The 23869-nt window shown below is 44.3% G+C and overlaps 1 protein-coding gene and 1 long non-coding RNA gene across 3 annotated transcripts in view; one reads left to right on the top strand and one right to left on the bottom strand.

Moving 5' to 3' along the window:
* LOC124883645 (segment polarity protein dishevelled homolog DVL-3) overlaps positions 1–14790 on the top strand; it is a 37810-nt gene extending 23020 nt beyond the window's left edge. The window contains exons 6-15 of the mRNA XM_047390832.1: positions 2481–2577; positions 3602–3671; positions 4686–4825; positions 5214–5290; positions 5433–5500; positions 5609–5689; positions 5763–5897; positions 6111–6278; positions 7105–7299; positions 14242–14790. Coding sequence (XP_047246788.1) covers positions 2481–2577; positions 3602–3671; positions 4686–4825; positions 5214–5290; positions 5433–5500; positions 5609–5689; positions 5763–5897; positions 6111–6278; positions 7105–7299; positions 14242–14537 — 1327 coding nt within the window. The 3' untranslated portion in view covers positions 14538–14790. The remainder of the gene's footprint in view (positions 1–2480; positions 2578–3601; positions 3672–4685; positions 4826–5213; positions 5291–5432; positions 5501–5608; positions 5690–5762; positions 5898–6110; positions 6279–7104; positions 7300–14241) is intronic.
* A 1-nt stretch (position 14791) lies between these two features.
* On the bottom strand, positions 14792–17205 carry LOC124883646. 2 transcript variants are annotated; one of them, XR_007042262.1, is made up of 3 exons: positions 16804–17205; positions 14984–15919; positions 14792–14915 (listed from the first exon to the last, which is right to left on the bottom strand). It is a non-coding gene; the product is annotated as an uncharacterized LOC124883646 (long non-coding RNA). The 2 variants fall into 2 exon arrangements; XR_007042261.1 differs by lacking the exon at positions 14792–14915 and adding an exon at positions 14933–14949.
* Positions 17206–23869: the final 6664 nt, after the last annotated feature.

Genomic DNA, 23869 nt, shown 5'->3' with positions numbered 1-23869 from the left:
TGAAATGTCAAAATCTGAATGATTCCGGGAGATTCGGAATGCTAGTCCCAGGTCCAGTCGACTCTCGAGACTCGATGTCTAACCCAATATGTGATGTTCTTTCTTTCTGAAATGTTGTGTTAGTTTTACACCAGATGAAACTGGACACACACATCCAAAAAATTTAACTTTTGTCTCATCAGCCCACAAAATATTTACCAAGAAGTCTTCAGGATCACTAAGATGATTTTTGGTCTTTTGGTTCTTTTGGGTCACCAGTGGTTCTGCCCTTGGAACTTTTCTATGAAGGCCATTTTTGCCCAGTCTCTCTTTCAAATTTTTTGAATCATGACCTCTGACCTTAACTGAGGCAGTGAGGTCTGCAGGACTGGATGAGTCCTTGATGAGCTCTTGGAGTAATTTTAAAAGCCAGCCACTCCTGGGAAAGTTCTCCACTGTTCCATGTTTTCTCCGTGTGTGGATAGCTTTAGAAACGTTTTGTGACCTTTCAGACTGATAGATGTCAATTACTTCTTATCTTCTCTTGATCTTCTTCAGTTCAGCTCATGACGTGCTGCATTTAAGATGTTTTAGCCTACTTCATGCTGTCAGACAGGTTCTATTTATGTGATTTCTTGATTCTGAAGTCTAGTCATAGTCAGGTCTGGGTGTGGCTAGTAAATCTGAGCTCAGCTTTCCAAAAAATGTGGTAAATCAGGATTTAACAAAGGTGGGTAATTACTTTTTCACATAAGGTCAGGTTGGTTTGGAGAACGTTTTTTCCCTGATGAATGACATCATCAACAAATGGTTTTGTTTGCTTAGTTTTTCTTTGTCTGATATTAGAATTTGTTTGATGATTGAAACATCTGAGACCAAAAAGCAAAAACAGAGGAAATCTGTAAGGAGGCAAATACTTTTTCACAGCACTGAACCCATGAGATCTCAGAGGAGCAGTAATCAGATCCTACAACTGTTCCTCCTAAGAAGAAGCTGAAGAGGAGCTGAGTTAGTGTGGAGCATTTCCTCTGGCTGATGAACAGTTAGGGGCGTCTTCCTGAATGCATCGTGATGCGTTTGCTGATAGTCAAATATCTGAAAGAACCTGATGTGGACACTTCCTGTGATTTCAGTGTGAAAGTTGTGAAAATGTTGTACTGCTCCTTTAAAGGCTGTCTGTGTCATGTGACTCCATGACCTCATTAGCATCTCTCACTGCCATTGGCCTGTGTGTTTGACACACATTCACCTGCCTGCAGGTCATTTTTTCTGCTCCAGTAAACCTGTTCACGCCCTACCTCCTCCTGTGCTCTGATTGGCTGCTTCATGTCATGTGACCAGCACTGCCTTTTGTATTGTACTGCAGATAAAGCAATCCCAGCGGATCTGAGGGCAGAAATAATGTGTTCCTGATTAGTTCCTGATTTTTACATTTTACTTTTTCAATAATTGACTTTACCAGCCACCAGACTTACAATTTTCCAATAAAAGTATTATTTTTAATAATTTAGTTTCATTTTAAATCTTTTTCTCATGTTTAAGCAGGCTTGGACTTTGGCTGTTTTTTTCTAAAATTATTTGTGAAATCCGATTTTTTTTCTCTCTTTGTAAACACATTTTTATTTGAAATAATAATGATCCATTTTTGACAGGTAAGAATGTTTGTTGGGTATAAATATGATACAAATTTATGATTTCAACTTTTTCAGTTTTTTTGCACATAGACGTGATCTTTGCAGCCTTTTTCCCTGGATCGGTTTATAAAAGCTTTGACATGAAAAGATGGTTACTTTGACTCTGCTTTGCTTTGTTTAATGGAGAACATTAAATACCTGGAGTCCAGATTCATTTCTGTCATGCACCAACTCATTCCTCTGAAAGGCGTGAAGCAAACTAAGAGCTTATGAGACTAAGTTCTGAGGAAGAGGAGGTGATGAACAAAGTGCATCTTCCTGTTATTAAAGTTTCTGTTTTCCAGCTTATGGCTTAAATTTGAGACAGAAAGCTGCATCTGAGAGTCTGAGTTATTAAATTACATATTTTATTTGTGTTTTTACATAAACACACTCAGCAGGTGTTATAACTATGTAATATAGTGCCATATCTTTGATGACTCTGTTGGCTGGAGGGATTTTATCAGAACTTTTTCTCTTTGTTTGAGCTGTTTGTCTAATGGTTCTTATAAAATCTAGTTTAAAATATTAGCCACAATCTACTACTAATAATATAACAAATAACAACACCTAAAAATAAGCTTAAGAGATAGAAAATAAAACTTTCTTGCAATTTTATTTGTCTGTTTATCCTTTAAAAGGTTTTTTGGTGGATTTCAACTAAACAGTTTCTTACTTTTATTAATCAATTGATCAACTTGTGAATTTTATCGTACATTTGAAAGATATATATTTTAAATTAGGATTTTCTGTTTTTACTTTTGTAAAATTCCTTGATGTGTATTTAGATTTTTGTATTTTTATCAGCTGTCTGTGATGTCACACCAGGTTCAGCCAATCAACAGGGCAGAGCAGCTCCTCGCCAAGACTCATCAGGCGACAGCGGCGCCGCCACCGAAAGCCAAAAACACCACGGATGGAGAAGGTAACAGCACACACACGCACACACACTTTATGAGGACTCTTCCATCGCTGCTTCTGAACTCTGAACCAGGTCCTTGCAGGTCTGTCCTGTAAAATGTTCACACTTCTTGCCCCACTCTGGTCCCCATAAAGGCAGAAAGACCAGAACAGGTGACTGAACAAGTCTGTGTTTTACTGATCAACTGGGGCCCAGAACAATCAGGGTTCCTGAGCAAAGATGTGGCCCAGGTTTACATCCAGGTAGCTTACAGGTGCCTTGTACAAAGGTGAGGCACAGAGGAAACAGGAACCTCAAAGAAACAGGGGCCCAGAACAACCTTTGAACATTTTGGGTTGGTATCATTACTCCTAGTTGGGGTTTTGACTGAAGGGTGTATTTATCTATCAGGTATTGTTCCTGTCATGTTGGACATCACCAGTTCTTCAGGATTTGTTAGTCTCCTGTGAGCCAAACAGCCCAACAGCAGGTGATCTGCACTGCAGTGGTCCTCGGGTCCTACAGCCACACAGCTTGTCGGGTTTCTCTGTTCACAGAACTCAGATCATGGTGCACCTTTAATGTAGGAGAAGTTAGTGATGTCAGTTCAAAGAATCAAGAAGGAGCTGATTGAGGAGTCAAACTGACAGCTGCTCAGAGCAGGAAACATTCAGGAGAGAGTTTACATTATCAGCACCACCTGACAGTTTGTGTAAATATCTGCACAACTTCCTATTTATCTCATTTGGTGCTCCCCCTAGTGGAGTCCTTTAGTAACAGGGAGGTAGGCAAGTTATCAGTCCAACAGCAGAGTAACAACTGAGCCAGTTCCTGATCTAACCTGAGGGTGGAGCTTGAAGCTCCATGAAGAACTTCTCTGTGCTTCACTTTGAGTGCAATTGATATTAATCACATGATATTACCTGGTGAAGCTCAACTGTTTCTGTCTAGACTTCCTGTTCCTGATGTTTCCCTCATCTTCCTGTTTTGTCTCTCTGTCCACCTGTCTCCTTCTCTACCTGCCTTTATCCGTCTGTTTGTCTGTCAGTCGGCGTCTTTCAGCAGCGTCACTGACTCCACCATGTCCCTCAACATCATCACTGTAACCCTCAACATGGGTGAGTACAGAATGGGTCAGCAATGGATTGGATCAGGTCAAACAGTCTACACCAGCTACAACACACCCTAGATTAGGTCAAACAGAGCCCAAAACAGGTCCACAACACTTAGAATTAGGTCCAAAAAAGTACAGAAGACATCACAGCAGCCTGATTTAAGCCAAGCAAAGTCCAGAAGAGAGCCTGACAGCCTGGGAGAGGTCCATCACAGTCCAGAACTGTTTCACATGTTCCCTTCAAGTCTAAACTTGGTCCAAAACATCCTGGATCAGGTCCACTGCAGTCTAAACCAGGTCAACTATCCATCCAAAATAGATCAGGTCTGGTAGGAGTTCCTAGTCAAGTTCATAACTATATAGATCACATCCAATAGAGTTCAGAACAGGTCAAAAATGGCCTGGATCAGGTCCATGACAGACTACTACTGCTCCACAGGTTCTGTTTAAGTCTAAATTAGGTCCAAATCAGCCTGGATCAGGTAGAGTCTAAACCAGATTATTAACAATATTGATCAATCAATAAATCAAGTTCATAACTTCTGATTTAGGCCCAGAGTTCTGAACAGACCAAAAACTGTCTGGATAAGGAACTGTAGAATCTAAAACAGTTGCACAACAGCCTGGATCAGTGTTGGTAATATACAGGTCCGATCTACAGACGTCTTGGTCAGGTCCGCATGAGAATGAATCTGGTTCTAGTTACTGAGGGTGGTTGTTTTACAGTTTGATTGGTTCTCTGCATGTCTTCTGAATCCAATGAGATCCAGACCTAACTGAGTCAGTAGATACTTCTAGTTTTGGTTCTGTCTGGTTGAGGATTGGTTTTGGGTTGTACAGAAGTTTAACATCTTCAATAATCTGAAGTTCTTCAGAAGGAAACCTTTATTTCATCCGCCAAACAACAAACCTCAGATGTTTCTGAGAGGTTTCCGTCCTGACTAAGATGACAGTGAGGTTTACCTGTTCTGTGTGATGAAATCTGATGGTGATCATGCTAACGCCGCCTGTTTCTCAGAGCGGTATAACTTCCTGGGTATCAGCATCGTTGGTCAGAGTAACGACAGAGGAGATGGAGGGATTTACATTGGCTCCATTATGAAGGGAGGAGCTGTTGCAGCGGACGGACGCATTGAGCCAGGAGACATGCTGCTACAGGTACCTCTGACACAGTTACCTGGAGAACCGATGATGCTGCTGATTGTTTTAGATCATTTGGACCTGGTTCTGGTTTGAGTCATCTCAGCTTTAATGAAGGACTTGGTAATGATACGGATAATATAACCCTAATTCAGCCTTTATGCAATTTCAAACACTACAAAGACTAGATATTTAATGTTTCAACTGATAAACTTTGAACATTAAATATTTTGTCTTTGTGGTGGATTCAGCTGCATAGAGATGAACAAGATATGTAAATCAATACATTCTGTTTTTATTTAAGTCTTACAAAACATCCTAACTTCATTGGAATTCACCTGAAGCCAAGATTCTCTGAAGCTCTTAGAACTTTGCTGAGATTCTCATTGCTGTTCTGTTTCATCAGGTGAATGATATCAACTTTGAAAACATGAGTAATGACGACGCTGTCCGAGTTCTGAGAGAGATTGTCCACCAGCCAGGGTGAGGCTTATTTAAACACAAAACATTTTTTTCTCTGGAGTTTCTAATCACCACAATCATCTGTTCTGGAGAAGAGGAGGTCTTTGTGGTAAGGCAGGAACTTTATATACTCATGCTGAGGCGTTTATCTCCTTCCTTCTAGTCCGGTGACGTTAACTGTGGCAAAGTGTTGGGATCCAAACCCCCGAAGCTGCTTCACGCTGCCAAGAAGTGAGTCAGGCAGCATATGCTGGTTTGATTTGATGTCGCTGAAGGTAATCAGAGTCCAGCTCATTAAAATACGTTTGTACCAAGTGTCTGTTCTTTAAAACCTTACAGGTGAACCAGTCCGTCCCATCGACCCGGCTGCGTGGGTGTCCCACACGGCCGCCATGACTGGGAAGCTCCCCCCACATTACAGTACGTTTCTACTCTGCAGCATTCTTCCACTGCTAACTCATCCATCACATTTTAACTTCCTACTGTTCTCCAGGCGTGCACGAAGAAAACCACCTCAACATCCATAGTGACATGACAGTGGTTGTCAAGGCGATGGCCAATCCAGAGTCAGGGCTGGAGGTTCGAGACAGGATGTGGCTGAAGATCACCATTCCTAACGCTTTCATTGGTGAGAAGATGTACTCCCCCCTAGGTCTGGACCTGAGTTGTTTCAGGAAGGCCCATAAGAGTTCTGATTCTCCACATTAAAATGTTCTGTTGATGCAACATGAAATAATCTCTGTTATGGTTCTGGGCTATGGGTCCCTGTCAGAACTGTGAAATAAACAGCTATCTTTAAAAAAAAACGCGTTAAACTGTAGGTCATGTTCCATCTGTCCAGGTTCAGACGTGGTGGACTGGCTCCACCGTAACGTTGAAGGTTTTACTGACCGACGTGAAGCTCGCAAGTACGCCGGAAACTTGCTGAAAGCCGGATTCATCCGACACACCGTCAACAAGGTCACTTTCTCTGAGCAGTGCTACTACGTGTTCGGAGACCTGTGTGCAGGTAAGGACCAAAGTCAAGGTAGAAGTCAGCCCATCATCACACTCTCAAGGCAGAGCTGAGGGCTGTCCACACTAAAGACCGTTACTGTAGTTAGAACTCTCTAAAAACTGGTCTAACTCAAGCAGATCAACAGAACATAGACTCAAAATACTGCTGAGGTAACTTACAGAGCAAAATGATAAAACTAGAAGAACAATAACCTAGAAGACCCGGTTCACGTCGCTATTGTTACAGATCTACAATCATTTAATAAGAAATAAAGAACAATAAGCATTGACGTTTAAAGCAGTGGTTCACAGCTGTGGTCCTTGTGGGTCTTAATGAATAAGATGTTCCCCTGCTTCAGTATATTGCGTCAGATTTAAGGGATCCTAATAAGCTTCTGCAGAACTTGATATATTGAGGAGCCAACGTAAACATCTGAACATGTAAAACCTGCAGGTTACTGGCCTCCAATGACCTGACCTGGGAACTAGCAGGTCTTTAAGTATTCAGTGTGCGGAGATTACCTGAAGTCTGGGGTGTTTTGTCCTTAATTGATGTCCTCTTTGATAATAAAAAGGACATCTTCCCTTTAAAAGTGATGAAATGTGTTAACAGAAGGAAAGGTTCTCTAAAGGTCTACTCTTTTAATGGTAATGTGACCCCACCACCACACATATGGCAGCAGGTCACTGGTAGGATCTCAGCTTTATTTATCAAGGATATGTGGGGATGAATGGATGGATGGATGGATGATAAGAAGGTAAAATACTTCCTAAACCCTTAAAAGGATCAACAGTGAAAAGGTTTTCTGTTTCACTCATGTTGCTCCTGCTGCTTTCAGATCTGGCTGCAATGTCTCTGCTCGACAACGAAGACGGATCCTCTCAAAAAGGAGGAGGAGGAGGAGGACACGACTGTGAACCCCCAGCCTTCCCCTACCAGTATCCCATACCTCGTCCCTACAGCTCACCTCACCCGCTACACCACCTGCCGCCGGCCTGTGGGGGAGGAGGAGAAAGGAGTCATCACAGCGGGGGTGAAGGATGCGTTTGTTTTCTTAAGGGTTTTTGTTCCTTTTTAAAAAAAAAGGTTTTTTATGGCACTAGTGGCCTTTATTCACAGTAATTATACAGGAAATGGACAGAGAGAGAGAATGGGGAGGACATGCAACAATGGTCTCAAGGCTGGGAATCGAAGCCCAGACAGCTGTGTCGAGGACTAATACGCTTGGGTGCCCACTCTACTGCTTGCCACATAGTGACTCGGTGGATGCCACAATTGAAAAACAAGTGACACGGGTCTAAATTAGAGCAATTGAAGGGGATTGTGTTGAGAATCAGATCGGTCCTTGAAAAGTTAGCTCTGCTTCGATGTACTCTTATTATGAACATTACATGTGTATTGGGATCATGGGTAAGGTATGTTCTGCTGTGTCAGGCAGCAGAACATACCTTACTTTTGCCATGACATCTCAAAATCTTTTTATTAGATTTTTTATATTAAAGGATCCACTCACAACCTGGTAGGGAAATTTCAGTGCTTCATGTCCCCACGTGCCCTGAGTTGGTCACATATTCATTATCCAAATTAAACATAAAATGGTGGACAAGTCAGTTTCACTTTCATCTGCAAGCATCAGGCATTGTGAGGTAAGTGAGTCTTCATAAGTTCAGGCAGATTTAGTAATGTTATTATTAAGTCATTGCTGCCATATTGGAGTTCAAGGCGAGTTTATTGATAAAGCACATTTCAGTAGCAAGTCGATTCAAAGTGCTGTACATGAAAAAATAGAAAGAGACATAATAGGAAAAGTACATTGCAGTGGCATAAAGGTAATTAAATAATTAAAGAGAATAAAAATGAATAATTAAAAAGATGATAATTAAATATTTATGATAAAATGATTGATAATTAAATGAAAGGAGCATTAGACTGAAAACATAACTAATAATGTTTAGATGGCCCAGTCAAAGGCCGCTCTAAACAAATACGTTTTTAATCTTGATTTAAAGCAACTTAGGGTTTCAGCGCTTTTCCAGTTTTCTGGGAGTTTATTCCAGATTAGTGGAGCATAAGAACTAAAAGCTGCTTCTCCATGTTTGGTTCTGGTTCTGGTTCTGCAGAGTAGATTTGAGCCAGAAGACCTGAGAGGTCTGGGTGGTTGATCCACTGACAACAAGTCTGTAATGTATTTTGGTGCTAAGCCATTCAGTGATTTATAGACTAACAGAAGTATTTTAAAGTCTATTCTCTGAGCTACAGGGAGCCAGTGTAGGGACTTTAGAACCGGGCCGATGTTCCCCACTTTCTTAGTTCTAGTGAGGACGCGGGCAGCAGCGTTCTGGATCAACTGCAGCTGTCTGATCCACTTTTTAGGCAGACCTGTGAAGACACCGTTGCAGTAATCAATTCTACTAAAGATGTCTCCTGCTGAGACATTAGTCCTTTAATCCTGGAGATGTTCTTTAGGTGATAGAAAGCCGACCTTGTTACTATCTTTATGTTCCTCTGAAGGTTCAGGTCTGAGTCCATCACTACACCCAGGTTTCCAGCCTGACTGGTGGTTTCTAGCTGTATTAACTGAAGCTGTGTGCTAACTTTTAAACGCTCTTCCTTTGGTCCAAAGATTATTACTTCAGTTTGTTTGATTCAGTGAAGAAAATTTATCCCATCCATGCATTGATTTCTTCTAAGCATTTACCCAGCGCTTGAATGGGTTCATGGTCACCTGGTGACATCATAACGTATAGCTGTGTGTCGTCTGCATAGTTATGATAACTTATGTTGTTGTTTATTAAAATCTGAGTTAGGGAGAGCATGTAGATATTGAATAGAAGGGGCCCTAAGATGGACCCTTGGGGAACGCCACGTGTGATTTTTGTGGTCTGATGGAAAGTTACCTACTGACACAAAAAAGTCCTTGTCCTTTATGGAAGCAAATCATTACCATATTTCAAATGAAAAAGCATTTTCAGAAATGCTTTTTCATTTTAAGAATGTGGCTGCATTGTTTGACCCATAAATAAAATTAGTAATCATTTTATGCCATAATCAAAAAGAAAACAAAGCAGACATTGATTTTTCGTTTTCGTGATCTGCCCGCAAAGTACTGCCCAGAACTCGAAAACGAAAAAGCATTCCGAGCTGCGGGCGCAGAAGAGTGACGTCAGCAGCCGCTCTTCCTCAGCTCCCTGCTGACCGAGCTACCCATCTTGTTCAGTAGGGGGCGCTGAGAAATTGATTGAATTGCAGCAGCGCCGAGCTCAGTTTGTGGCAGCGGTCGTTGTTAGGAAGTTGTTTAACTGTTGAAACACAGCTTTTTCAATAATCTTACTGATTCAATTCAATTCAGTTTATTTCTATAGCACCAATTCACAACACATGTTGTCTCAAGGTTCTTCACAACAGTCAGGTTCATATATTCCAATTAATCGTAACCATTGAACAGTTCAGTCAGATTCAGTTATTTATTCAAATTGGATAAAAAGTTTTTCTATCTAAGGAAACCCAGCAGATTGCATCCAGTCAGTGACTTGCAGCATTCACTCCTCCTGGATGAGCATGTAGAGACAGTGGACAGTCACTGGTGTTGACTTTGCAGCAATCCCTCATACTGAGCATGCATGTAGCGACAGTGGAGAGGAAAAACTCCCTTTTAACAGGAAGAAACCTCCAGCAGAACCAGAACCAGGCTCAGTGTGAGCGGCCATCTGCCACGAACGACTGGAGGTTAGAGAGAACAGAGCAGAGACACAAAGAGAACAAAGAAGCACTGATCCAGGAGTACTTTCTATGGGAAGGAAAAGTAAATGTTAATGGATGTAGCTCCTTTAGTCGTTTCATCTAGAAAGAAAGAACAGATAAACTCTGATCCAGTTTTCAAGGTTAGAGTCTGAAAGAGAGCACATAGAGTTAGTCACAGTAGAAGCTCAGTCAGTAGCCATGTCTAGGAGAGAGAAAGGGTTAAACACTGAAAGACAGGGTCATGTGGATCATCTGTAGAAGGTGAGCATTAAGTTGTTGCCAGCAGAAGCTCGGACGATGCCCCTCTCCAGAAAGGTGTCACAGGTAGACACAGAGTCAGGCCAGGTGTAGCTTCTAGGAAGAGAAAAGAGAGAACAAGGTTAAAAGCTGAAATAACAGCAAATAATGCAAAATTGGAGAGCAGTATGAGAATGTAGCAGAGAGAGTAAAAGTGGTCATTATGTCCTCCAGCAGCCTAAGCCTATAGCAGCATAACTACAGAGATAGCTCAGGATAACCTAAGCCACTCTAACTATAAGCTTTATCAAAAAGGAAAGTTTTAAGCCTAGCCTTAAAAGTAGACAGGGTGTCTGCCTCACGGACTAAAACTGGGAGCTGGTTCCACAGGAGAGGAGCCTGATAACTAAAGGATCTATGTGCTCTCTTTCAGACTAACCTTGAAAACTGGATCAGAGTTTATCTGTTCTTTCTTTCTAGATGAAACGACTAAAGGAGCTACATCCATTAACATTTACTTTTCCTTCCCATAGAAAGTACTCCTGGATCAGTGCTTCTTTGTTCTCTTTGTGTCTCTGCTCTGTTCTCTCAAACCTCCAGTCGGTCGTGGCAGATGGCCGCTCACACTGAGCCTGGTTCTGGTTCTGCTGGAGGTTTCTTCCTGTTAAAAGGGAGTTTTTCCTCTCCACTGTCGCTACACGCATGCTCAGTATGAGGGATTGCTGCAAAGTCAACACCAGTGACTGTCCACTGTCTCTACATGCTCATCCAGGAGGAGTGAATGCTGCAAGTCACTGACTGGATGCAATCTGCTGGGTTTCCTTAGATAGAAAAACTTTTTATCCAATTTGAATAAATAACTGAATCTGACTGAACTGTTCAATGGTTACGATTAATAGGAATGTATGAACCTGACTGTTGTGAAGAACCTTGAGACGACATGTGTTGTGAATTAGAGCTATATAAATAAAACTGAATTTAATTTAATTTAATTAATTTTGGCAATGTTCCGGAGGTGAAAGAAGGAAATCCTAGAAACCTGTTTAATATGGGATTTAAATGACATGTCCTAGTCAAAGTTAACACCAAGGTTTTTTACTTTATTATCGGAGGTCAATTTAATGCCATCCAGGTTAAGTGATTGACTAAGCAGTTTCTTTTTTAAAGACTCCGGTCCAAAGACGACAACTTCTGTCTTGTCTGAATTTAGAAGCAGAACATTTAAAGTCATCCAAGTTTTTATATCTTCAAGACATGCTTGTAGTCTATCTAACTGGTTGGGTTCATCAGGATTTATGGATAAGTAAAGCTGAGTATCATCAGCGTAACAGTGAAAATGTATCCCATGCTGCCTGATAATTTGACCTATTGGAAGCATATATATAGTAAAGAGAATGAAGAGGAGGTTTGATATAGGCCTGTAGTTCTGTAGTAGCAGCTTGTCCAAGTTGCTCTTTTTCAATAGAGGTTTGATAATTGCTGTTTTCAGGGCCTGGAGGAAAACACCTGACAAAAGGGACGTGTTTATTATTTGAGTTAAATCAGATGTTATCACGGTCAAATTTGCCCAGAAATACTTTTTTACACTCTAATAAGTCTTTAAACAAAGTGGCCCCTCCACCTTTTCTTTGCTGTCTGCTCTCACAAAGAAAATTGTAGTTTGGAGGCGTCGCCTCTATCAGAATGGGAGCTTCATTAAATTCATGTAACCATGTTTCTGTTAAAAACAGAACATCAAGATCGTGGTCAGTAATGAAGTCATTGATTAAAAATTATTTTCATGACAAAGATCTAATGTTCAGTAAAGCCAGTTTATATGATTTAGTTGCTGATATTAACTCTGTGTCTGGTTGTACCTGACAGTTTATGGCTTTCATTGATTGTTTATTACTGTCTCTTATCCTTTTAGCTTTGTTCTTTCTGTCACATAGAAGCACAGAGATTTTACAACTATCTCCTATTAGGGGCCCAAGTTTTTCCTGGACATGATCATTTCTGATAGAGTTACCACTGGGACCCAGACTGTATCACAGAGAAGTGATTTGAAGGTCCTGATTAGGAGGAGATAGATTAGGAGGTGGTGGAGGTCTGCAGCATTTGGAAGATGTTGGTTTAGTAGCAGGGCCTCGGCCACGGGGTTGTTGAATGGAGAAGATGTTAGAACCATTTGGGTCCCGATCTTAAGAGCTCCTTTCATGTTATCAGAATCCAGTAAAATAAAAAGCAGGCTATGTGGGGAGATGGGAGAGTTCTGTGCGTTCTGGGTCTGGGTCGGGGTCTGGGGTGAGGGGGGTATAATGGGGGGGTTCACCTCTCCTGTGGATTTTGACAGGGAGACCTTTTGTGATGACCTCTCTTTCTCAGCCAACTGGCTGATTGTTTCTGCTGGAGCTGTTGGAGGCAGCGTTATCATTGTTGTTGATACTCCATGTTCTCTGCTGAAGGTCGAAGCTGCTGGTGGATTATTTACTGAATAGAAGAGATTAGATGTGAGACGTCTGGCTCCTGGCTTCTTCAAACAGAAACCATCTTGCTTGAAGAGTTGTCTTTTTTCCCAAACAATATTAAAGTTGTCGATGAAGTTCACAGATGTAGTAGCACATGTTTTTTTCAACCACTTATTAATCATCAGAAGTCTGGAAAAAATCTCATCTCCACAGAAAATCGGTGCAAAGGGTCTGCTGAGAAACACCTTGATATTGAGACCTCCAACAATATTCAGAAGACGAGTGAAATCCTCCTTCAGTCCTTCTGATTTTTTCTTAGCCACGTCATCCATGGCTCCACAGTGTATAATAAGGTTTTCTAGAGACGGGCGCTTTTCTGTGATTGCAAGAATATTCTCTGAGATATCAGAGACCACGTTACTGGTACCAATCAGAACTTCTGTGTTTTTCTTGTTGCAGAAGTTTTTAATCCCATCCACAGCTGTGTTGCCCACTATTAGGGTTCTTGGTCTGGTGAGGCGCTTTTTCTCTGGCAGCTTAGGAGAAAACTGTTTAGAATGAAGGTTGTTCTCAAACCTTTTATTGTTCTCAGAAGATGGATTATTTTCCTGGTTTTCATTCTGTAGTGGAGCAAATCTGTTCTGGAGGAGAACTCCATTATTTCCACCTGTCTCACTTCTATCAGTTGTTATGACAGAAGCTCGCTGTCAAAGTCTCCTTTTCCCAGGGGAAACGGGGACATTTCTCTGTAATTCTGGCCATTCTAATTTATTTAATTGCTGAGATCTTCCAGTGAGTCGTCCACCTTGATTTTTTGGGCATGCCCCTAAAACATGCCGGGGTGGGGGGGGGGGTCTGCTGGTAGGTTTATTCTCAGTGTTCTGATTGCTGGCTGAGTTGTTGAGCTGGCTGTCACTGTTTGGGATCACAGGCAGAGTTGAATCATCGTTGTACCTCATATTCACCTCCACGTTCACTTCTAGTCCATGGATTTTCATCTCCAAAACAGACAATTTCTGTAAAAGTGTGTCTAAGTCCTCTGTGGTGAAGGGAGGCATTTTGTGCTGATTAGGTGGCGTCAACTTGTCCTTTCTTCGGGTTTGATTAAAAAAACATGGTGAAATCCTTTAGAAAAAATACAAATAATAATAATCCTTAGAAGTCACTGGTATTAAGTAGTTTTAGTCCAACTTTGGCAAAGAGATAAAAAGTTAAGAGTAAAAGAATGCAAGCAAGCAGGTAGCAGGGAAGAAAATGCATCTGAGCAGGCAGAGAGGCAGAAGCCAGTGTAAGGACTTTAGAGCATAAGTGGCATTGGTTATGTATCTACAGGGTTAGGTGTGTAGGAAATTGATCTGGAATATTATTTTCCTCTGAGATCACGTCTCCCTATGCCACAGAAACAAAAGACTGATATGCAATAGTTTGTTTAGTATTAGTATTTATGACTAAAAGACCCAGACTTAACCTCGGTATTACTACACTGGCATGGATGGGTCAGACTCTACTCTGTTTGAAATGATGACACCATGTTTTCTTTGATCTCGCAGGAAGTCACAGCAGCCAATCGGACTTCAGCGATGATCACAAGGCGGGCAAAGGAGGAATGCAGCAGGAATCGGCTAATCAGGAATTGAACGCTCAGCACAAAATGGCCGACTGCCTGAGTGATGGCAGCGCTCAGGGACCGCCCACGTCCTTCTCTGGTACCCATGGTGATAAAGATATTCCGTCGCCGTCTCGAGGTCAGCACCAAAACTTTTCATCAATCCAACCGGAAATCTCTCGACAGTCCTTCCGCCTGGCCATGGGAAACCCAAGCGACCTCTTTGTGGATGTCATGTGACCCAGTGATTATGATGTCATGTCCTGTCAGGTGACCTGGAGAGATGTTCAAAATCTGACAAAAAATTATTTGACCTAAAACTGAAACAAAAGGAAAACGTTTGAGGCACATTTAGTCACTGTGAAGACCTGGACCTGATGAAGGCCTGGATCTAACAAAGACCTGGACCTCACAGAAAAGCTGTCACAACTGAACCATAACTCAGACCTGAAATCTGAGTCAGACCTGGATCTGCCTCAGACCTGAACCTGACTCAGACCTGGATCTGACTCAGACCTGGATCTGCCTCAGACCTGGATCTGCCTCAGACCTGAACCTGACTCAGACCTGGATCTGCCTCAGACCTGAACCTGACTCAGACCTGAACCTGACTCAGACCTGGATCTGCCTCAGACCTGAACCTGACTCAGACCTGGATTTGACTCAGAGCTGGGTCTGCCACAGACCTGAACCTGACTCAGACCTGGGTCTGCCTCAGACCTGAAATCTGAGTCAGACCTGGATCTGCCTCAGACCTGAACCTGACTCAGACCTGGAACTGCCTCAGACCTGGGTCTGCCTCAGACCTGAACCTGACTCAGACCTGGATCTGCCTCAGACTTGAACCTGACTCAGACCTGGATCTGCCTCAGACCTGGATCTGCCTCAGACCTGAACCTGACTCAGACCTGGATCTGCCTCAGACCTGAACCTGACTCAGACCTGAACCTGACTCAGACCTGGATCTGCCTCAGACCTGAACCTGACTCAGACCTGGGTCTGCCTCAGACCTGAACCTGACTCAGACCTGAACCTGACTCAGACCTGGATTTGACTCAGACCTGGGTCTGCCTCAGACCTGAACCTGACTCAGACCTGGATCTGCCTCAGACCTGAACCTGACACAGACCTGGATCTGCCTCAGACCTGGGTCTGCCTCAGACCTGAACCTGACACAGACCTGGATCTGCCTCAGACCTGAACCTGACACAGACCTGGATCTGCCTCAGACCTGAACCTGACTAAGACCTGAACCTGACTCAGACCTGGATTTGACTCAGACCTGGGTCTGCCTCAGACCTGAACCTGACTCAGACCTGGATTTGACTCAGACCTGAACCTGACTCAGACCTGAACCTGTCTCAGACCTGGATTTGACTCAGACCTGAACATGACTCAGACCTGGATCTGCCTCAGACCTGAACCTGACTCAGACCTGGATCTGCCTCAGACCTGAACCTGACTCAGACCTGGATTTGACTCAGAGCTGGGTCTGCCACAGACCTGAACCTGACTCAGACCTGGATCTGCCTCAGACCTGAACCTGACTCAGACCTGGATTTGACTCAGACCTGAACATGACTCAGACCTGGATCTGCCTCAGACCTGAACCTGACTCAGACCTGGATTTGACTCAGAGCTGGGTCTGCCACAGACCTGAACCTGACTCAGACCTGGATCTGCCTCAGACCTGAACCTGACTCAGACCTGGATTTGACTCAGACCTGAACATGACTCAGACCTGGATCTGCCTCAGACCTGAACCTGACTCAGACCTGGATTTGACTCAGACCTGAACATGACTCAGACCTGAACATGACTCAGACCTGAACATGACTCAGACCTGAACCTGACTCAGACCTGGATCTGCCTCAGACCTGAACCTGACTCAGACATGGGTCCGCCTCAGACCTGAACCTGACTCAGACCTGGATCTGCCTCAGACCTGGGTCTGCCTCAGACCTGAACCTGACTCAGACCTGGATCTGCCTCATACCTGGATCTGACTCAGACCTGGATCTGCCTCAGACTTGAACCTGACTCAGACCTGGATCTGCCTCAGACCTGGATCTGCCTCAGACCTGAACCTGACTCAGACCTGAACCTGACTCAGACCTGGATCTGCCTCAGACCTGAACCTGACTCAGACCTGAACCTGACTCAGACCTGGGTCTGCCTCAGACCTGAACCTGACTCAGACCTGGATCTGCCTCAGACCTGAACCTGACTAAGACCTGAACCTGACTCAGACCTGGATTTGACTCAGACCTGGGTCTGCCTCAGACCTGGGTCTGCCTCAGACCTGAACCTGACACAGACCTGGATCTGCCTCAGACCTGAACCTGACACAGACCTGGATCTGCCTCAGACCTGAACCTGACTAAGACCTGAACCTGACTCAGACCTGGATTTGACTCAGACCTGGGTCTGCCTCAGACCTGAACCTGACTCAGACCTGGATTTGACTCAGACCTGAACCTGACTCAGACCTGAACCTGTCTCAGACCTGGATTTGACTCAGACCTGAACATGACTCAGACCTGGATCTGCCTCAGACCTGAACCTGACTCAGACCTGGATCTGCCTCAGACCTGAACCTGACTCAGACCTGGATTTGACTCAGAGCTGGGTCTGCCACAGACCTGAACCTGACTCAGACCTGGATCTGCCTCAGACCTGAACCTGACTCAGACCTGGATTTGACTCAGACCTGAACATGACTCAGACCTGGATCTGCCTCAGACCTGAACCTGACTCAGACCTGGATTTGACTCAGAGCTGGGTCTGCCACAGACCTGAACCTGACTCAGACCTGGATCTGCCTCAGACCTGAACCTGACTCAGACCTGGATTTGACTCAGACCTGAACATGACTCAGACCTGGATCTGCCTCAGACCTGAACCTGACTCAGACCTGGATTTGACTCAGACCTGAACATGACTCAGACCTGAACATGACTCAGACCTGAACATGACTCAGACCTGAACCTGACTCAGACCTGGATCTGCCTCAGACCTGAACCTGACTCAGACATGGGTCCGCCTCAGACCTGAACCTGACTCAGACCTGGATCTGCCTCAGACCTGGGTCTGCCTCAGACCTGAACCTGACTCAGACCTGGATCTGCCTCATACCTGGATCTGACTCAGACCTGGATCTGCCTCAGACTTGAACCTGACTCAGACCTGGATCTGCCTCAGACCTGGATCTGCCTCAGACCTGAACCTGACTCAGACCTGAACCTGACTCAGACCTGGATCTGCCTCAGACCTGAACCTGACTCAGACCTGAACCTGACTCAGACCTGGGTCTGCCTCAGACCTGAACCTGACTCAGACCTGAACCTGACTCAGACCTGGATTTGACTCAGACCTGGGTCTGCCTCAGACCTGAACCTGACTCAGACCTGGATTTGACTCAGACCTGAACCTGACTCAGACCTGAACCTGACTCAGACCTGGATCTGCCTCATACCTGGATCTGACTCAGACCTGGATCTGCCTCAGACCTGAACCTGACTCAGACCTGGGTCTGCCTCAGACCTGAACCTGACTCAGACCTGGATTTGACTCAGACCTGAACCTGACTCAGACCTGAACCTGACTCAGACCTGGATCTGCCTCATACCTGGATCTGACTCAGACCTGGATCTGCCTCAGACTTGAACCTGACTCAGACCTGGATCTGCCTCAGACCTGGATCTGCCTCAGACCTGAACCTGACTCAGACCTGGATCTGCCTCAGACCTGAACCTGACTCAGACCTGAACCTGACTCAGACCTGGATCTGCCTCAGACCTGGATCTGCCTCAGACCTGAACCTGACACAGACCTGGATCTGCCTCAGACCTGAACCTGACTAAGACCTGAACCTGACTCAGACCTGGATTTGACTCAGACCTGGGTCTGCCTCAGACCTGAACCTGACTCAGACCTGGATTTGACTCAGACCTGAACCTGACTCAGACCTGAACCTGTCTCAGACCTGGATTTGACTCAGACCTGAACATGACTCAGATCTGGATCTGCCTCAGACCTGAACCTGACTCAGACCTGAACCTGACTCAGACCTGGATTTGACTCAGACCTGAACCTGACTCAGACCTGAACCTGTCTCAGACCTGGATTTGACTCAGACCTGAACATGACTCAGACCTGGATCTGCCTCAGACTTGAACCTGACTCAGACCTGGATCTGCCTCAGACCTGAACCTGACTCAGACCTGGATTTGACTCAGAGCTGGGTCTGCCACAGACCTGAACCTGACTCAGACCTGGATTTGACTCAGACCTGAACCTGACTCAGACCTGGATCTGCCTCAGACCTGAACCTGACTAAGACCTGAACCTGACTCAGACCTGGATTTGACTCAGACCTGAACCTGACTCAGACCTGGATCTGCCTCAGACCTGAACCTGACTAAGACCTGAACCTGACTCAGACCTGGATTTGACTCAGACCTGGGTCTGCCTCAGACCTGAACCTGACTCAGACCTGGATTTGACTCAGACCTGAACCTGACTCAGACCTGAACCTGTCTCAGACCTGGATTTGACTCAGACCTGAACATGACTCAGACCTGGATCTGCCTCAGACCTGAACCTGACTCAGACCTGGATCTGCCTCAGACCTGAACCTGACTCAGACCTGAACCTGACTCAGACCTGAACCTGACTCAGAACCGAACATGACTCAGACCTGAACCTGACTCAGACCTGAACCTGACTCAGAACCGAACAATCTGAAGTAACCAAATAAAGTGTCTGAGGGCGTTCATCCAGCAGCCTGGGATGGTTGTAAATTATTCCTGATGTTCCTGTTTCTAAATCACATGCTGTGAAGATGCCTGTCAGTAATCTGATTATTGTTTTTATTTATTTATTATTTAAGACTTTTATGTATGAACTCCGTTTAAAACTTTTACTTCTTAAACTACGGTGTGTGGATTATTATTTATGAATTTGTTTCCTCAGCTCCTACATGGTTAAAATTGTTTGTCGGTCTGACTGGAGAACATCAGAAAAGAGTTGTAGCTTTGTCTCTACGTTCTAAAACCAATTAAACGGGTCAGTGAAAATTAGTTTACATAAAGGTTCAAATACGGTACCAAATCACAGATTGAAGGTATTCAGACATTTTGGGTTTGTGAAGAACGGGGTCCTGTTTAGTAAAAGCAGTTGTATAAAATGTGTTCACTGTGTGATGTGTACACATTAAGATAGTAAAACCTTAAATGATGAATTAGATTTGGAATAAAGTTCACATAGCTTTCATAGAAATCTGTGTATGGCTATGATTTCCTCAGATCTTTAAAAGTCATCAGCTCCGTCCTCATTGATGCTGTTGCTACAAAAGATGAGAAAGTCTCAAATGGACAAGAACAGACAGATTTCATCACACCTGCATGTGAGAGTATACTCCCCCCCCCCCCAAGACTGCATACTGACTGACCAGCAAGGCGGGTTATAATAGTCAGGGCTGCATGGTGCTGCAGTGGTTGGAACTACAGATATGTCTCTATATCTATGGTTAGCACTGTTGCCCTGCAGCCAGAAGGTCTTGGGTTTGAATCCCAGCCGGGGTTCTTTCTGCAGGGAGTTTTCATGTTCTTCTTGTGCATGCGTGGGTTCTCTCCGGTTACTCCAGCTTCCTCCCGCATTCCAAAAACATGGCCATTATGTTAATTACTGTACAGCACTTTGTGATCTATGTCTTCAAAGGTGCTACAGGTCCTTCTCAAAATATTAGCATATTGTGATAAAGTTCATTATTTTCCATAATGTCATGATGAAAATTTAACATTCATATATTTTAGATTCATTGCACACTAACTGAAATATTTCAGGTCTTTTATTGTCTTAATACAGATGATTGTGGCATACAGCTCATGAAAACTCAAAATTCCTATCTCACAAAATTAGCATATCATTAAAAGGGTCTCTAAACGAGCTATGAACCTAATCATCTGAATCAACGAGTTAACTCTAAACACCTGCAAAAGATTCCTGAGGCCTTTAAAACTCCCAGCCTGGTTCATCACTCAAAACCCCAATCATGGGTAAGACTGCCGACCTGACTGCTGTCCAGAAGGCCACTATTGACACCCTCAAGCAAGAGGGTAAGACACAGAAAGACATTTCTGAACAAATAGGTTGTTCCCAGAGTGCTGTATCAAGGCACCTCAGTGGGAAGTCTGTGGGAAGGAAAAAGTGTGGCAGAAAACGCTGCACAACGAGAAGATTTGACCGGACCCTGAGGAAGATTGTGGAGAAGGGCCGATTCCAGACCTTGGGGGACCTGCGGAAGCAGTGGACTGAGTCTGGAGTAGAAACATCCAGAGCCACCGTGCACAGGCGTGTGCAGGAAATGGGCTACAGGTGCCGCATTCCCCAGGTCAAGCCACTTTTGAACCAAAAACAGCGGCAGAAGCGCCTGACCTGGGCTACAGAGAAGCAGCACTGGACTGTTGCTCAGTGGTCCAAAGTACTTTTTTCGGATGAAAGCAAATTCTGCATGTCATTCGGAAATCAAGGTGCCAGAGTCTGGAGGAAGACTGGGGAGAAGGAAATGCCAAAATGCCAGAAGTCCAGTGTCAAGTACCCACAGTCAGTGATGGTCTGGGGTGCCGTGTCAGCTGCTGGTGTTGGTCCACTGTGTTTTATCAAGGGCAGGGTCAATGCAGCTAGCTATCAGGAGATTTTGGAGCACTTCATGCTTCCATCTGCTGAAAAGCTTTATGGAGATGAAGATTTCATTTTTCAGCACGACCTGGCACCTGCTCACAGTGCCAAAACCACTGGTAAATGGTTTACTGACCATGGTATCACTGTGCTCAATTGGCCTGCCAACTCTCCTGACCTGAACCCCATAGAGAATCTGTGGGATATTGTGAAGAGAACGTTGAGAGACTCAAGACCCAACACTCTGGATGAGCTAAAGGCCGCTATCGAAGCATCCTGGGCCTCCATAAGACCTCAGCAGTGCCACAGGCTGATTGCCTCCATGCCACGCCGCATTGAAGCAGTCATTTCTGCAAAAGGATTACCGACCAAGTATTGAGTGCATAACTGTACATGATTATTTGAAGGTTGACGTTTTTTGTATTAAAAACACTTTTCTTTTATTGGTCGGATGAAATATGCTAATTTTGTGAGATAGGAATTTTGGGTTTTCATGAGCTGTATGCCAAAATCATCCGTATTAAGACAATAAAAGACCTGAAATATTTCAGTTAGTGTGCAATGAATCTAAAATATATGAATGTTAAATTTTCATCATTACATTATGGAAAATAATGAACTTTATCACAATATGCTAATATTTTGAGAAGGACCTGTATATAAATAAAGTTTTACTTCCTTTTCTCCACTACTTTTAAAAGAGGTTGAGTAGCTGCTCCACTTACTACATTTTTCAGGCACCTATACAAAACCAGTTGCTACTAAATAGGCAACATTTGCCAATGCTATTTTTTGGCTGAATAAAGCTTCATGAAGTGCTCCATCCAGCAGGTTCATTAGTGGGCAGAGGCTTCATGGTACCTAATGTGCCATAAAGTGGACAATGGCTGATTATGTGGCACCATGGCTTTGGTGTGTGACGCTTTGAATTGGAATGTGCTAAATGGGATGATCAAATAATATAAGGTCTGTTTTTCTGATGGTGACAGAGAGGGAAGTTGAAGCAAACTGATGTCAGATGGTTGTAATGTGTCTGTCTTTGTTACTAGAGACATAATCTAACAGAGCGACGATGGCCGCCTCGGAGCTTCGCTCTCTCTTTGTTTTTGTATTTTGTGTGTTTTTATGTTTTTCGAGCCACAATCCTGTGGTCTCATTCAGCAGAGAGGAACTTCTCAACATCAGAGAGTCCTCTCTTGGGTTTTTTTCACCATCTTTCATCGATCTGAGGTTCACTGAGCTCCTGGCAAGCGGAGCAGCGGCTCTATATGGGATTCTGCACAGAAAACGAAAGCTCCGCAAAAGAGGACTACAAACACCACAGCCTTCAATCCACCTGGCAAATGTCCGCTCTCTAAGTAACAAGATGGACGAGCTGCTTCTCCTCACTGGTAAAAACACGGACCTCCGCGGATCAGCGGTTCTCTGCTTCACCGAGACATGGCTGAGTAAAAACATCCCGGACCGAGCACTGCTGATGCCGGACTTCCAGCTGCTCAGAGCGGATCGCAGCGCGGAGCTATCGGGGAAGAAGCGAGGAGGCGGAATCTGCTTTTATATAAATGAAAGTTGGTGCAGAGACGTAAAAGTGCTGGAGAAACATGCAGTCCTGATCTGGAGTCATTTTCCATAATCTGTAAACCGTTTTATTCACCGAGAGAGTTTTCCTCGTTTATAATAATTGCCTCATATTTTCCACCTCATGGCTGCACTTCTGCTGCTGAAAAACATCTTGATGAGCTGATTACAGACCTGGAGAAAAAATACACGGACTCTTTCATCATAATACTGGGAGATTTTAACAGAGCAAACCTCTCAAATGAACTCCCCAAATACAGACAGCATATTAAGTGTCCCACCAGAGACAAAAACACACTGGACCATTGTTACACAGCTTTAAAGGACTCATATCATGCTGTTACCAGGGCTGCTCTGGGTTTTTCAGATCATTATCTAATCCACCTCATCCCAACCTACAGACAGAGACTAAGAGCTTCTGCACCTTTGGGAACAACAAGCCATGGTTTACTCCACTCAATGAGTACTCAACTTAGGTCTACACTTCATCCTGCAACACCTCGACCACCCAGGGACGTACGCCAGGATCCTGTTTGTAGACTTCAGCTCGGCCTTCAACACTATCATACCAGACATCCTCCACCAGAAGCTCACCCAGCTCAACGTCCCAGCCTCCATCTGTCAGTGGATCAACAACTTCCTGATGGACCGACAGCAGCAGGTGAGACTGGGGAGCATCTTCTCCCGATCCAGATCAATAAGTACTGGTGCCCCCCAGGGGTGTGTTCTATCCCCACTCCTCTTCTCTCTGTACACAAATGACTGCACCTCATCGGACTCGTCCGTGAAACTCCTTAAGTTTGCAGATGACACCACTGTCAGTGGACTGATCCAGGATGGTGGTGAGTCTGCATACAGACAGCAGGTGGATCGGCTGGTACACTGGTGCAGTCAGAACTACCTGGAACTCAACCCACTCAAGACTGTGGAAATGATGGTGGACTTTCAGAGAACACCACCCCCATACACCCCCCTCACCATCCTCAACAACACCGTGTCAGCTGTGGACCACTTCAGGTTCTTAGGAACCACCATCTCTGAGGACCTGAGATGGTCTTCACACATAGACACTGTTCAGAAGAAGGCCCAGCAGAGACTGTACTTCCTGAGGCAACTCAAGAAGTTCAACCTTCCACAGGAGCTGTTGGTCATCTTCTACACTGCTATCATTCAGTCTGTCCTGTCTTCATCCATCTCAGTGTGGTTTGGATCATCCACAAAACAGGACAGGTCCAGACTGCAACGAATAATCAGGACTGCAGAGAGAATAATCAGGGCTGACCTTCCCTCCATCCAGGACTTATACAGGTCAA

Source organism: Girardinichthys multiradiatus, chromosome 18 (genome assembly GCF_021462225.1).
Source record: "Girardinichthys multiradiatus isolate DD_20200921_A chromosome 18, DD_fGirMul_XY1, whole genome shotgun sequence".
Classification (NCBI taxonomy): Eukaryota; Metazoa; Chordata; class Actinopteri; order Cyprinodontiformes; family Goodeidae; genus Girardinichthys; species Girardinichthys multiradiatus.
The sequence above is the reverse complement of the archived record's forward strand: the minus strand, read 5'-3'. Positions and strand labels throughout refer to the sequence as shown.